This window comes from Ruditapes philippinarum, unplaced genomic scaffold (assembly GCF_026571515.1).
Source record: "Ruditapes philippinarum isolate M1 unplaced genomic scaffold, ASM2657151v2 ctg15141_1_1_1_1, whole genome shotgun sequence".
In the NCBI taxonomy this organism is placed as follows: Eukaryota; Metazoa; Mollusca; class Bivalvia; order Venerida; family Veneridae; genus Ruditapes; species Ruditapes philippinarum.
Genome location: NW_026859896.1, coordinates 350 through 17,454, shown reverse-complemented (window position 1 = coordinate 17,454; position 17,105 = coordinate 350). Strand labels below are relative to the sequence as shown.

The 17,105-nt window shown below is 31.3% G+C and overlaps 1 protein-coding gene and 1 long non-coding RNA gene across 2 annotated transcripts; both read left to right on the top strand.

Annotated features, from left to right (window-relative positions):
- Positions 1-536: 536 nt before the first annotated feature.
- Positions 537-12,118, top strand: LOC132758223 (glutamate decarboxylase 1-like). Its single transcript, XM_060749777.1, has 14 exons — positions 537-645; positions 1,738-1,974; positions 2,211-2,301; positions 2,818-2,924; positions 5,700-5,797; positions 7,276-7,355; positions 7,668-7,839; positions 8,186-8,250; positions 8,908-8,986; positions 9,863-10,012; positions 10,294-10,343; positions 10,870-10,924; positions 11,280-11,369; positions 11,922-12,118. Exons 1-14 carry the CDS (start codon positions 537-539, stop codon positions 12,096-12,098), a joined length of 1,560 nt encoding a protein of 519 aa, XP_060605760.1. The 3' UTR covers positions 12,099-12,118.
- Positions 12,119-15,226: 3,108 nt separating this feature from the next.
- LOC132758224 (uncharacterized) lies at positions 15,227-15,873 on the top strand. The gene is made up of 2 exons (XR_009629550.1): positions 15,227-15,559; positions 15,786-15,873. It is a non-coding gene; the product is annotated as an uncharacterized LOC132758224 (long non-coding RNA).
- Positions 15,874-17,105: the final 1,232 nt, after the last annotated feature.

The following is a 17,105-nucleotide window of genomic DNA, read 5'->3' as shown; positions in this document are numbered from 1 at the left end:
GATAGCAACCACAAATTTGCATTCAAACCAGTGACTTCTATAGCAACCAGTGGTTCCCATAGATAACATTAACGTTTTTGTTTAAAACCAAGCAAGTCAGCTAAACAGATCATTCTTAGAAAGAAAATAAGTAATTCAAATTCAACAGCTTAGTACAACAATGTTAATTACTATTTTATCTTTTACAAACTTTATATTCTTTTTCACTCTATTTTTCGGGAAAAAAACAACAACAAACATTCGTGTTAATGAAATAATTAACCAAGTAAAACGTTGATAAATTTTGTTATTTCTGACACTTTGAGATGTACTTTACAAAAGTCATACTTGAGTTGATTTCCTATATTCGATTTTACTGTGTTTGAGTGTACTCTTTTTGTTTATATAATTCATGTTTTACTATTTGAAAATAGCAAATTTCTTAAACCAAACAAGCAATTATACATTTGAAGTAATAATTTTATTGAGTTCTGAGTAAGGATAATATACATTATATGGTTAATTAACATAAGGCAACAATTCTCGTTACTCTAGGTATGGCATCAACCACTAAGGGGAAGTCAGTAAGAAAGACTGACTTTGCATTGGACAGGTCAAAGAGTTTGTCATTTGATTGGACAGAATTTGAGCGAGTGTTTGCATCAGGTGATTGTTAATTTTCTTTTTCATATCTATTAGTTAATGATTTTTAAGTAATTATAATTTTATTATTCAATGTGATCTAGTATAATTTATACACTTTCTAACCTTTTCGCTGAAAGGCCGCATAAAATCAGTTTGGCTTCCTATGAAATTTACAGAAAAGAACTGAATAAAAGTAGAATTTGCATTGGTCTTTTTAAAATTACTGAAAACAGGGAATCTCATTGCCCTTTTAAAATTAATAAAGTAGTATAAATGAAATAGTTACGCTTTTCATGTTTAATTAAAGGTGTTCCGGAAACGAACTCAAGGCTCTAAGAGTTCAATTCTTTCACTTTCAGGCTAAGTTATTTAGATATTTCAGTTGTGTTTAACCATGTTTCGTCCCACAAATTATTTTACCTTTATAATAAAATCTGATTACATGTACTAAGTTATCAATTTTGTCAAAAATAACATGCCTACTAATACTTTTAAATACGAATAAAATTAAAAGAGTAAGAGTAACTTTTGTACGCGGCGGCGTGTTTGATATTTGCTAATTGATTTTATAGTGGAATTGCATGGGATTATGGGTATACCTTATTTCACATACGTCATTATTGGTTAAAAATACAATTTATATTATTCCTTCATTTTGTTTTATGATTATTGTTCTTACCAATTTTGTATCACTTTCTAAAGAATAACATTGCGTCATATTATACAAAAATAACAAAAATCATAGGTTCTGCGTCGCAGAGGGGAGATACTGCAAAAACATAAAAAAGCACAATACATAAACTCGTCGAACAGGTTATTGGACTAAATGACGAGAACCCTTCAAAACTATTTGCAATCAACTTTAAATTTCCACAAGTAATAACTGTTATTATTTCATCATTTAACAAGCATTGGTAATATTTTTTCATGGAAATGCTTTTTGCAAGTAAAAGCAGATAAAGTTCTTTCTTTTTAAAGATGCTTCTTGTTATATTGAATGTCATGCCAGTACTTCGCATTAATATGTTTTAAAATAAAATTTCTGACTATGAACATATTGTAATATAAATGTTATGTTACATTTCTTTTATTTGCCTTTTTGTTACATATCAGAGTTCAATACAAAGGCAGGATTCGAGCGTTTGGTGAGTTTCTTATCAGAAATCTCGAAGATCATCGCAAAATATCTAAAGTCTGAACGTGATGTTCGCAGCAAGGTGCTCGACTTTCACCATCCACATCAGCTGCGAGAGCAAATGGATCATTGTCTTTATGTTGACGAGAAGCCACGAGATTTGGAGCAAGTACTGAGTGACTGTAAAGAAACATTGAAGTATTGCGTTAAAACTGGTAAGAAAGAAAAATTGCAATCATTGCAGAAGCAAACAATAAATATTAAATTTAAAGAGGTTTTTTTTATTTGTTTAGCATCATTATATTCTCATCGCACATACATGAAATAACATACTGATTAAAACGTTGCCACATCAAATCACTTTTATGATAATATTAATATACTTGTTACAATGAATGATACGAATGGAACAAAACATTGAGTTTCAGCTTACCATGTGTATTTTTTTAAGCCCACCCAAGATTTCTGAACCAATTATCAACTGGTATTGACATAATTGGTCTTTCCGCTGAATGGGTCACCGCCGCTGCTAATACTAACATGTAAGTTTAGTTCGTATAGTAACAAAACATCCGATGTCACGTTTTATGATGATCATAATGGTTTTCAATACTATAAGAAAATTGAACTTAACCTTTACTAAATTGCAAAAAGAAAGTAAAAAAGAACAAGGAAACTGTTAAGATCATTTATTAATCAAAAACCTTAGAAACGTATAACATCTTTTGAAATTTGATAATGTATTTATTAAAAACATAATGCAACAAAATCGGTACTTGCGATCTTCATCAATAACATAGTATCTCAAAGCTTATCTAGCTGAATCGGCTTTCAATTTTGGGTTTTCTTATTCAAATAAAAAGTGAGATAGCCTAGACAGACATCACGGGCACGCAAGCTTGTCTAGGCAAAGGATGATGGCATCCAGTTCCAGCAGAATACAAGCTTATAAAGATATTTTAATAAGTTACACGCAAGCGTATTTTTACATTTTAACTATTATCTAAAGCAGCGTTTATATTGTTGCACTTATAAATTTTTCATTAATGGAATTAAAGGTTCACCTATGAAATGGCTCCAGTGTTTACCCTTATGGAGGAAGTGATTCTTGTGCGCATGCGCCGTTTCATTGGTTGGACGGATGGTGATGAAATATTTGCTCCAGGTAAAGATCGATGATTAAGGTAGAACGCGACACTTTGCAACTTTCGAGTAGGGCCTTGATGATTGACATGTAAAAGTTGATCATTGATTAGATTCCGTTATTTTTATATCAATAATTTCAGCAAATCTTTTTTACCCACGACGTCAAAGTTGACCATCAAAGCCCGTTTTTGAAAATCGTTGCGTATCCTTGGCAACTGTTACGGGTATCAAAACGCAATAGGCAGATAAAATAAATTTTGTAAATCTTTAAACAAATGAACGGACACTGTCAGGATCTGTCGATGTTTTATATGTTCTGTTTACTGACCATTTAATCAGTTTGCAATTGACATGTAAATAAAACCAGGATATATTAAATTTACTAAAAGCTGTACTATTTTATGTTATTCTGAAAGACTATTATTTCTTTCCTCTTCTAGAAATAGGGTAATTCTGAAGTACATCTTTATTCTCTGTTTTTATACACAGACTCCATATTTAAAGGAACACAAAATTTCATATTTTGGTAATATCTGACCTTGTTATTAAAAATATCTGTATTTTAGTAGAACAAAGTTCCCTTATTTTACGATTGTATGGATCACAGTATATAAGTCATATTGGTAATGCATGATATACGGTCCCATACATGTCCGTATTTTAATTTTCACTTGTCTATCAATAATATACGAATTCTGTACAATTCCTTATATCCATATATTTTCCGCAGCGGTCATAATGCCATAAATGCCCTTAATAGCGGGATTTTGACACAGGGCCATCTTTTTAATGACAAACAAAATAACAAACGCCTTTTGATAGCGTGACCTCTATGCAAAGGGGTGGGGGGAATAAAATCATGTGTACCGAAAAAATTGAGTCGGTGACCCATTATTTTTTAGTCATTTAGACGGAACATACATTTTAAAGGACGTTTAAAGAAAAAAATCAAACATTTATTTCAGGATTTTTTTTAATTAGCCGCTTTATAACTGAAAAAAATGCGGCTATACTAGACGTCAAATTTTACACAAAATAGACATTTTTCCTTTTTTTCATTTTTTGGATTTTGGTGTAAAATTTTATACCAACTTAAATAAAAATAATTTATGTGGAATGCTGTTGAATTTAACGTATTATGTCCGCCTATGGCGTTGTGATACCCGTTAAAGTTGCCATGAATAAAAGTTGCCATGGAAACGCAACGACGTCATGTTCAAAAACGGGCTTTGATGGTCAACTTTGACGTCGTGTGTACAAAAATTTGCTGAAACTATTGGAACTAAAATCAACGGAATCTTATCAGAAATGCGGAAAACTGATTTCATGCCAATTTTTAAGACGTTACTCGAAAGTTCGCAAAGTTTCGCCTTCTACCTTAAGTGCACCTAGATTCTGTCCCAACTAAAAACTTTGCTATAGCCGATATATTGATACAGTGAATACTAATATCCATTACCGCGCGTACACTATCGCATAATCTGTCTGGAAAATATGTGTATAAAGCATATTTAAGATGATTTAATGTTTTACTCAAAATTTTGCTGAGTGTTTTAACTTGCAAAATAAAATAACAAATTAGTATATAATCACTGATATATTTCTTTATGATAAGAAGTGAAACGCTTTTATGTAGTTTCGGGGAAAAATGATATATGTTACCTTTAAGGAAGTAAAGACATATATTTATATATATACAGAGACCCTTCGTTGTGACAATATTTCACTTGTTCAGTTAACAATTCGTTGGCTTAATACTACAAACCCGTATGTCATTTTTTGTCATTTTTAGAAAATCGCATTTGAAAGTTTGAACTGTAATAACTTTTTAATGATAAACCGTATAAAGATAAAATTTTCAGTGAATTTAGAAATCTGTATGTTGTACATATGTACCAAATTTTATTTCTGTGCATACAATTTTAAAGCTAAAATATCAAATAATTAATTTCAATTTTCATAATAAATAAGAAATACATACAAATTCTGAATTCTAAAACCCCATTCGAGAGATACGTGGTTGTTGACAAACATTCAGGTCATTTCTACATCATAAAAGCGACATACGGGGTTCTAATTGAAACATTTGAAGCAAATTGACTAAGTGTAATAATTTTCGGCTAGAAACATAGCAAAAATTCAAGTAAAAAATATCATTAACTTCTCCTACTGTGTAAAATATTACACGTCTGTTTGAAAATCAATGCTACTATCAAATGAAATCTACATTAATTTTTCAAAAGTATGCACTTGTTATGTTACATGTTTATCAACCGTGGGTATTCGACGATGCGTTTCTGTCACATACCTATGTTGCTATTATGTTTCAATTTTTGATTTAGAGTGTACATTAAGTACTTCAGAAAACAGCGTTGAATCTGAAACAATTTGTCCTGATAGCATCTAGATGTAAACAAAGTGGTATTTTGTCTTCCATTCAAGAACATCTAATAACTATAACTTTTATGGATGATCAAAATGCAAATGTAAAAATGGGTTCAGCTATATAGCTAATGAGTACCCTTTCAAAAAGTGTAAAAACTTGAAAATAAGAAGCTTTTTCTCATCGAGTACTCATCGAGGCCGTCCGAAATTGTTATCATCCGAATAAATGTAGTATTTACATATGTATCTATTCAATACATTACTATTAATCAAAATGATGTAAGAGCTATAAAACTAAATCATCAATATATGTATATACATTCAGGTAAAAATTACTATAAATTATCTTTAAATAAATCACTAAAAGTTTTTCAAATATTTGATTGTGATAAGTAGGCAGCCATTACAGATGTGTCATGTATCACGTGGTACAAAATCAGAATGTTTGATTTGGACGAGAAGTTACTGGGGTCTAGAATTAAAGTTGATGTAAATAGCGAGTTACGGGTTTGTGGAAATTGGAAATAAACATTTTTATGTTATTCTACAACTACATAAGTATGTTCACTGTGAAGAGCTCATTGAGACGAAAAAAATGATATAAAAATCTCAATTTTGCCAAAAATCGAGTTACGGGTTGTAGAATTAACCCGACGAATTTATGTGTTTACATGCAATTATATAAAACAGGTGGGCGCCATTTTCCAACCTATATGCTATGCTAGCTGCTCGACACGCAGCAAATCAAATATTAAAGAGAAAGAATGGCGAATGGTTTACAGTTTGCAGTCTTTTACGTCTGTACAGGTTAATTATACTTTGTATTTAAGTTATTTTACTTTTCATTAATATTTTGTCAAGAAAGAACGAACTACATGCACTTAATCATGAATGAAAATGCAGAAACTGTACATATCAGTTATAAAATGACTCCAATGACGATATATTCTTCTTTTATTTACATGAAGGAATTAGAAATATTTTTTCCAATATGTGTATATACCATTTAATGTACATGCATGTCTTGACATAATCTTTTTTTTTTGCAAATTTTCAGATCATTATTGTCTCCCCGCTTTTTGTTGACTTTTATTTCTATGTGAAACAACTCAAAAAGCGTTTAAACGCCCTTCACTCAAATCGGACTGAGAATTGCATAGAAAATCGAATTTTAATTTTATTCTGATCATATTTCTTTGTTGTTTTCATATAGGTGCTTCACTTGATTTAGAGTTTATGTATTCAAGCCTTTTGACTGCAGTGGAGCTCCTTTAAACATTGTTTCTTTACTCAGATAGAATGTTGTATTTCTGTTCATTAAGTAAAACATGTTGATAATGATACGCAAATTAAAACTCTTAATTTCTTCTGTATATTAAATATTTATTCAAAAAACATATTTGGATATCCTGTGTTGTTTCATGTTACGTAAATATATAATTGAGCCGTGTCATGACAAAACCAAAATAATGATTTTGCGACCAGCATGGATCCAGACCCGCCTGCGCATCCGCGCAGTCTGATCAGGATCCATGCTGTTCGCTTACCAACCCTTTTACAAGTCGAGAAACTGATAGCGGCAGCATGGATCCTGATCAGATTGCGCGGATGCGCAGGCTGGTCTGGATCCATGCTGGTCGCAAACCCATTAGGTTGATTTTGTCGTGACACGGCTCATATCAAGTTTGATAAGCAAAGACATGAAAGAGGATCATTTTCTTAATGGTTCGTAAAAAGAACGAAATAAGTACAAATTAAGAATAAGAGATGTCATATATTGATGTCATCAACTAATTAACCAAAGTAAATTTGTGCATATTCTTAATGTTTAAAACCTTTGAATTTATGATTCACTGATATATTATTATTATTATTATTATTTAAATTTAAATGTATTTGAATTTTATGAAAGAAAAATTTTCAATGAGCGCGAGTTGTAATCTAAACGACAAATGTTCACCTTTCTAACATTTTTATTGTTTCAGAGTCATTTTTCTATCAAGAAAGCGGCAATACTCCTCGGAATAGGTCTTAATAATGTTTACAGTATTCCCGCCGATGAAAGGTACGTGATAACTTTGCACGTGTTTCGTTATATTCATAGATCTGTTTCATCTCAAACTAAAAATGTTCATCAAAATCCTTTGTATGAGAAACGGTATTTTGTATTTATTTAAGTTCGAGCTGAGCCGCTTTTACAATGTATCTTGGTTGCAAATAAAAACGTTATATAAGTTAAGTTAAACAAATTCTTTTCTAAAAAAATCAAACACCATCAATATTATCTTAAGACCGCGAGTTTCAAGTGTTCAGTATCTGAAAACCAGAAATATTTACAAAATGCGTTTATTTAGCAATGTAACTGTTAAAATTTCAGAGGCAGAATGCGAAGTGTTGATCTTGAAACAGCAATACGGCGCTCGATAGAGCACGGTATGGTGCCGTTAATGGTAAATGCAACATGCGGTACAACTGTTCTTGGTGCGTTTGATCCTGTGAACGCCATTGCTGATGTTTGTGAGCGCTATGGATTATGGCTTCACGTTGACGTAAGACAAAACTTTAACAGCCTTTTGGAATTATCGTTTTATATTTATTTAATACAAAACTTTAAAAACAATTTTTAAAGATTTAAGCCTTCAAATAGAAATGAATGTATAGACATTTGGATAACCACTTGCATAGCGGATTCTGTTGTAAGCAAATGTACAAGCTCCATCATTAATATCAAATTAATATTGATATTGTTGCACTGTTTTTACTTGTCATGTTTGAAAGGGACATGTGTATTTAATATATGAAACCATCATCATGCTTTTGTTATTAGTGGAGAACAATGTACTAATTTTTTCAGCATAAACATGTTAATCTTTTTTCTCCATATAATGACTTCAGGGGGCATGGGGAGGGAGTGTTCTGTTTTCCGAGAAATACAGACATCTTCTACAAGATATATACAGGTTTGTTTACTTTAATTCCTACCTTGGATCGTCAAACATGTTTTTTCCCTACATTATCGTATTTAGTATGTTAATGTGTTTTTTACAATAATATAATGTCTTTTTGTATACATTATTTGTATAATAGTAATAACTTGCTTATGTAATCCACTTGTTATATGGAAAAGAAACGCACGTTCAACTTATTTGTCATGTAAATATATTACAAAATACTAATAAATTCTGACTAAAATTAGAATAATTTATTGCTTATTTTTGATAATTCATTAGCTTCTTCTTTAATAATAGCAATCAAGCAATATACAAATGAGCCGCGTCACGACAAAACCAATATAGTGCGTTTGCGACCAGCATGGAACCAGACCCGCCTGCGCATAAGCGCAGTCTGATCAGGATCAATGCTATTCGCTATCAGTTCCTCTACTTGTAATAGGGTTTGTAAGCGAACAGCGTGGATCCTGATCTGGTCTGGACCCATGCTGGTCGCAAACGCACTATGTTGGTATTGTCATGGTGCGGCTCAAGTCATAAAAGTTTTAATCTTAAGAAATATCGAATTGTTGTAGATATTTGGTTTCAACTGAAATACAAATTATTTGATGATTTGTATGTTGTCCACAAAAACAGTGTAACAAGTACTAATGTATCGTTTTTCAGGGCGGACTCTCTGACATGGAACCCCCATAAAATGATGGGTGTCCCATTACAATGTTCGGCGATTTTCTTAAAGAAAAAGGTAAATCGTTAAATATTTGCCCTTTATTCTTATTTTGCAATTTAAATGGCATGCATTACTTAAAAGTTATGACTTCGGAAATTAATTAGATATTAACATTTAAACACGAACAGAAATCTCTTTCACTGTCTGATTCGGTAAAAATTCAGGAAATTTAAAAAGAAATTAACTTGTTTCGTTTTAATTTCCGAAAATCTTTTTATTGGGCTTAGGATATAATGGCTATCTCAGTCCATATATTTGTACCACTTGACATTTTGTTTTATATGTGGGGCACAAAACCAATACAAAAGTCTGTCTCGTTAAGATTTTCTTTCATAACCCTTTTACAATTTTTTTGTGAGCATTAGCATTCTATTGCATAATTGGAATTGTATTTTGAGCTTAAATCAGTTTTTTTTATAAAGTGCTTCAACAGTTAGAAATTCACGCTATTTCTCTTTACTGCAAAAATTTTTTTTTTTCCAAACATTCAATATATCAGTTACCCTCTTAAATGAGCGGACTATACACCAGATCCTATTGAAAGAATTAAATTGGGAAAATAGTGTTAAGAAAGATAAATCCTAGAACGGCTTGACCTTTGAATTTCTTTCTCAAGTGACCACAATAATTAATGTCATGTGATATTGGCACCGTATTTATGCTGATGCCATTCTTTTGAAATTTGGTTGGCAGTCGGCCACACACTATTGTACATGTTTCTGTATCTGAGTATTTATAACACAAAATTATTAATATATAGTTAATGGTTATCAAATCGCGTCTAACTGCCCACTGACACATCAAAATTATTTGAATTAAGCCTATTTATAATTCATATACTGTGTAATTTGACTCTTGCTGAAACTTATCATCATTTTCAATATTTGTTAGGGAATATTGTCAGAAGTGAATCAGCTACATGCTGACTACCTGTATCAGAAAGACAAGATATACGACACATCGTATGATACTGGTGACAAGGCAATACAATGTGGGCGTCATAATGACATCTTCAAGTTGTGGTTGATGTGGAGGTCAAAGGTAATTTGTATTAGAATCAAATAATCTTGCAGTTAATGTAATTGTCACGTAAGCAATGTTTTGTAAACTTAATAAAATTGTTATAAATACAAGATCGAAGCAAACACGCAATTCAAAACAAGTGAGGTCAATAATATGTGTTTATGTTTTAATGACGGCTAATGATAACTTAGCTGTCAAACGAATTGAACATATATTTCTATGCATATAAAATATGCGATACTGCATATCTTGCAAAAATATGTTTAAATTGCGCATTCAATTTTGTTTAACTTGTCTAGGGCGATAGAGGATTCAGGGAACAAATTGACAGAAATTTTGCAATGTCAAGGTAAGACAGAAAATTGTATATCATCATAAACTGGATGTTGTTCACATTGAGCTTCGACCCTTAGAATAGGTACAATAAGATGATATGTAATTATATGAGATAATTTGATTGCTTTGTCATCGTTGCTTGTATAAGACGGCCACTGTGCATATATCAACTTATTCAGGCATTTGATCTAACAATCCCTATTAATAGTTTCTAACAAACAACTGATGTACATGCACAAAAACAGAAAACAACCAAAAGCACTCGTATTATATAACAGTTTTGATAAATATGGAGGTAAATAAACGTCACTTCAAGACATTGTAATAATTTTAATATTTCAATGCTTCAAACAAGTAGCTATTGCTTTAAAACATATATTTAAACAAATATTTACAAACTGGTATATCCTTTTACTATTTGGTTAATATTTTAAAAGAAGAAAGATAAGTAAAAAAATGATGAGTATTCTGGTTTTAAGATTTGGCTCAATATTCAATATGTGAGGCCAAATATTCAATATAAAAATTTACATTTCAAGGTATTTACTCGAGGTTCTCAGAAAACGAGAAGACTATGAACTAGTTCTAGAAGAAGTAAGTCCAGTTTCTTAATGTTATCAAGTAATCAAGATGAATTTGATCCACAGAAAATAGTTATAAATGATAATTATTAATTATAGTTACATTGTAAAGTGCAAGGTCATGGAAACATGGGGGATCAGTTTTAAGTTTAAACCGAATGATAGTCAGTTATTGAGTTCAAAGTTTTGACATTCTAGATTTCCCTTTAAAACTGTGTTCGCAAAGGGGCATGTTGTGCAGAAAGTGACAAAATTACTTGATTCTTTCTATATTACTTATTATCCGTAACAAAACTTAATACTGTTATTAGTAAAAATATAACTGATAACACTTCCCCAATATGGATCTAATACAAATCTTACTTCAGATCGAAGGTCCGACGGTGTGTTTTTGGTATGTTCCACTAAAAATAAGAATGATGAAGGAAAAACAAGACAAATACTTCCACCTTCATAAGGTATGTAAGATATAAACTGTTTCCTTGTCTTCTTTTTTTTCATTGCCAGTTACCCGTTTCACTCAAACTTTTCCTATCTGCACACGAAAATAGGACAGTTGGATCAGTGTCTAAAAAGAGATACATTTTAATTTGTTGTTTACGTTAAAAACATTGTCAGTGATAGACTGCTGAAGATGTTGAGTGTATTTTATTCTTTAATTTGAAGTGTACGAAATATTCCTTTCACCTCATCATGGTAACAAACAATACATTTTTTTATTATAAAAGCTTAATATAAATGAATGACTATAATTCCATCAGCAATGAGAACAAATATTATGAAATTTTTTGTCTGGTCATTTTTACAAAATTCCATTGTGTTAAGATTTGCCCATTTCTTCTCTTTTATTAACGTAAGCTTTCTTTTATTTGGAGACCAAACGCCACCTTGGACTGTATCTTGTACTTTCCAGTGCCGTCCATGAGCAAGCTAAATCAAATCGAGCCTGCAACTTTTTTAATTATGTCGTAATAAACATGTGGATATGAAATAATAACTTTATTTTGAAGTTGACAGCAAAATTGAAGGCGTTGATGATGGAAAAAGGATCGTTGATGATACAGTATCAGCCTCTTGGGGACCTACCAAACTTCTTCAGGGTAGCTTTCTCAAATCCTGCAATAACACACTCTGATGTGGATTTTATGGTGCAAGAAATTGCCGACCTTGCTAAACAAGTAGAATAGCACAACAGGAACACATCAAACTACAGGTGATTGAAATACAATCGTTTTTGTTATTTATTTATTTATTTTAGGGTGCAAGAGAGTGCGGGTGGGGTTTACAGAAGGTGTTTATATAACTGCAATCATTTTTTTTCTTCTACAATCACTGCACTAGTATGCAAGTTACATGCTTTCTTATTGTATCTATATCAAATGTTTATACATGGTTTTGTTAGAACTGTTTTTTTTATAATCGATGTAACTGTTACTTTTGAGTGGGTGGGTTTTTATACAAATATGTTTATATGGCTGTCACTTTGAATATATAATGGGAAAGATAGCAACTTTCTGACAATAGTATACTTTAAGACATCTAAACATAAGTCATTTAATTTTACATTTATTATGTGAAGTAAGTTCATTTGTGAGGTGACATTAATACATATCATATCGGTATATCAACAAACTAGAATAAATACATTCTAGATCGTTTCCATGTACAATATTTATCAAAATCTAGGCCATGATTTATAAAGATGATTCTTTTCGCAAATTCTAGAATTTTTTAAATCGACTTGCAAAATAACTTACAATTCAAGAATATATTGATTAAAAAAAAACATTTGACAAATTCTCTAAATTTTAAAGTCGACAATACTGCTAGAACATTTCAATCGGAAAATATACAGAACGAATATTTTCTAAGTTAATCAGATAAAATAACTTAATCATTCTAGTCCTAACAAATATAGCTCTTAAAAAGTCGTTGTGTAACTTGTATACTTTCAGTTTGCTCGGATAGAACGGAGGAAATATACAAAAACAACACTAAATAGAGCGGTAGACAGACAACACATTACGTTATTGACACATACATGTATAGAGATGGATATTGTGCAATCTATAGAACATTCTGAAGATAAATTAATCAAATGAATTAGTCATTTAATTGTCATGTTGTTAAACTTCACCTATTTAATATGTTTGAGAAGTATTGGTACTTTCAGTGCGGAAATGAATAATAATCCCATTAGATTTTTATCATATTTGGATGTAAAAAAAATTCTAGCTTAAATAATTGTGTTATGTTATAGAAATATTCCATTCCAAAAAGAAGTAGTCCTCCGTTAAATTCTAAATGAAATTGAAACATTAAACAGCAGATGAAAATGTCAATGTACAAAATATATACAAGAAGATATGCATGTAATAGATTCTAAAAAAATGTTTGTGTTTGTTTAAGTATTCTATTTGAGAACTGTCACTAAACATTGTTTGACTTTGCTCCGACATACTATTAAAATATTGAGCCAATCGTTTTTAAGTTGAAATGCCTAGTTTTAACATCATTGTTGACGTGACCCCGCGTCGCAGGAGTATCTATACATAATTCACTCGAGAAAAAGAAGCTGACTGAAACAAAAATAAAAAAGCACAATGAACGAAAGCTACATTATCATTCAGACAAGGGCAACAGTCAAGTCTTTAATTTGCGTTAATTCAATCCGTAATAGTTACTCCGGTGAAATATGATTTCAATATTATAAATTCATGCAATGGTGGGCTCCTTTACCACCTAAAGATAAAATATTTAGCTACAAACATTGTGACTCTAAACGTAAATCTTGGTCCTACAGGTGTGTAAACTGTTGATGAACCTTTTCTGTGACACCCAAGATGTTATTTTAAAGTAACATAACATAACATAACATAACATAAATTTATTGCATAAAACTCTTTTACAAAGTTTATAGCAAGCAATATATAATTGCGGCTGGTACATGAAAACTTGTTTTCGGAAAAGGAAAAACAAGTTTATTAAATTGACTTATGAATACATAGTATTTTGCACATTTTAACAAAGTTCAGTGTATTTTTTCTAACATGTCAGCTTTTGTTATCAAAGTAAGAGCATACAGTATTATGGAGGTGTATGGACAAATTATGAAATTCTTATTCTATTGGCAAAATATATATATTTCGATAAATTACAAATATATTTTTTAGATGTGGCATTCATTAATTGATCAAATTTATGTATAGATGGCCAACGACAAAAATAGTGCCGAAAATATTTGGTTTTCAATTCGCGATATTTAGGACATACTAAAATAAAGTGGAATTCAGTTTCAACTTTTCTCACATTACAAGATTTACAAATCCGTTCTTCTCGTGCGATATTCTCATAACGTCCGGTTTCTATAAGTAAACTGTGCAACGATGTTCTAAGTCTTGATAGTGCAACCCTATACTTGTTCTCTTTAATGCAATCTAAATAATGTTCTGTTTGAAAAGTATGCTTAAATATCCAGTAAGATTGAAGGCGTGGCGAATTATTTATGTCTGAGTACCAGCGTTGATAATATGTATCTAATATGCGTTGTTTTATCAACTGGAACGGTATATTATTCACATCCGTTTGTTGATTCCAGACATAGCTTAATCCATGTTCATCTAAAATACTTTTCACTTGAGCAGCACAATTAGGACCACGATACTCACGACCGCTATCAGCGTCAGCTTTGAAAAACGTATATGTCTGCTTTGTTAATGAAGAGTCCGCGTGCCTTAATATTTTAATCCAATATTAGATTATGTTTATTTTTCTGAATACGGCTAATGGTACGCGCCCGAGTTCTCCATAAAGTGCGGAAAGGTTTGTTGAGCGTTTCACACATAATACGCGACGTAAGAATTTAGTATGTAGCAGTTCTATGTCGGTCGCTTCATGCATTCCCCATATTTCAGAGCCGAAATTAAGACTAGAACCAACCAAACTGTCAAATAATCTTACTTTTTGTTTAATTGGTAACTCGATATTATTAAAGATGGTGAACAGGCTATATAATGCACGAGACGCATGCTATGCAATATATTTTTGACTGCGATACTGTAACAGGGTCTTATTTTTAAGATCAGGTCTAAGGGACAATACTCTTGCTTTACTGTTGGATTTTATAATTTTGCAAAGGGAGACAAATCCGCCGGTCTTGTCTGATATTTTTCAAGGGAGATTACTCTATAGGTTTTAACTGATTTTATCTTGTGTTTACATTGGTCAGTTTTCTAAGAATTCAAATGATTGGTTCACGGATCGTTGGTTTTAAGTTATTTTTATGTCATGTGATTTCTTGGTGGGAAAAGTCATTGTGTCTTTGTTATGTTGTAAAGGAAAGGTTAGAAAAATAAGTGTTTGTGGTCAAGTTCTTTATTTCATAAGGTGGTATGTATTTATCCTGACTGCTGCTAAATGCTTTATTGTAAATATGTAGAATTGCATTATTGTGATTCTGTTGTATTTTGGTTCAGTCCATTGATTGTGAAATTTGTAAATAAGTATGAGTTTCAGAATGACATGTATCTATCAAATCACCTTTCATCTTTTATTCACTATTAATATTTAACCTTGCAGTTAACAGTCACTGGTGTGATAGTCAGAGAGATAATAATAAGATTGATGTACTACACTCATCCCTCAGATGGTAAGTTACATGTGTGATGTATTGTGTATTGTTTAAAAGATAAAATATGTTAATTGTGTATATAATTCCATAAGCTATGATATTAGATTTAAGGACTGTTGCTGAGTTTAAAGAACTGAATTGGCCACTAGACATGTAATTGATTATGTAAGATATGATAATAATTAATGCATTGTTTCTACTTTATTTTACTTTATATTTACATATTGTTATATACTTATTTCAGAGTGTTGTTGGTTTGTACTTATCAAATCTACTTGATGTAACAACCTTATTAGAAGATTGGATTGGTATATAAACATATAAGAACTTCACAGCTGTTGTTGAAATGATTTAACAATCCCGAACTCATTTGACCCTTAGGGGCTCGGATAGCTTTATATATAGTTGCGCCGAACCACCCCTATTACAATACCAGTTTCCATTTTTAAATAATGTAATACCTAAATATTTAAATGACGTAACTACTTCTAAGGGATGTATCTTCAATATAAAAGTTATGTTGAAAGTGACGTCCTCTTTCGAATATTAATATTTTAGTTTTTGTAGTGTTGATTGTTAGACCCCACTCCCTACAATACGTTACAAGATCATTTATCATAGACTGTATGTAGCATAAAGTACTTGGTCATCAGCGTACAATAATAAAAAGTATTTTACTTCGTTAATTGTGAATATATCATCAATATTTGTATTAATATTGTGTGTGACGTCATTTTCGAAGTACATAAATAGCAGAGGGGAGCTCGGGTCCCCTTGTTTCAATCCGATGTTAGAGGTGAAGAAGTCTGATGATTCTGAATTGAACTTTACACAGGACTTAACAATAGTATACATATTGCTTTTACGGCCCGTACAAATTTACTACTAACTTTTTCTGTTAGAAGTATTTGACATAAATATGTCCTATTAATTCTATCAAAACACAACATATAATCAACAAAACAGCAATAAAGTTTTTTACCCAAGTCTTAAACTTTACTTAATACAGAATGTAGGACAAAAATACAATCAATTATTGACTTCGCCTTTTGGAATCCGAATTGATTTTTGTCAAGCGTATCGTATTTGTTGGACCATTGAGTTAATCTATTTAAAAGCAACTGAGAGTAAATTTTTGCAAGTACATTAATAAGACAAATGCCTCGATAATTCTTAGCATCATTTATGTCCCCTTTTTTAAAGACAGGAGTAATTATTCCTAAACCCCAAGAATTAGGATACTAGTATTCACCACTGTTAAATATTCTGTTATATATTTTCAACAAAAGAGGTGAAATTAAATCATAGCTCGACTTAAACAATTCACTTGGAAGATTGTCTAACCCCGGCATTTTATTATTGTTTTGGTGGAAAACTGCGGATCTAAGTTCTTGTTCTGTAAAATAAATATCTAGGTCAGCATCGGTTTGGTCGTTCTGCGGAATATAATCGTCATTTTCACTACTCGGCGGTTCCTCACCAAACATGCCTTTAAAATGTTTAAACAAACTATCGATATTAAGATTATTGGCCTTTAGCGGTGCCTTTTTAAAAGATTTTCGAA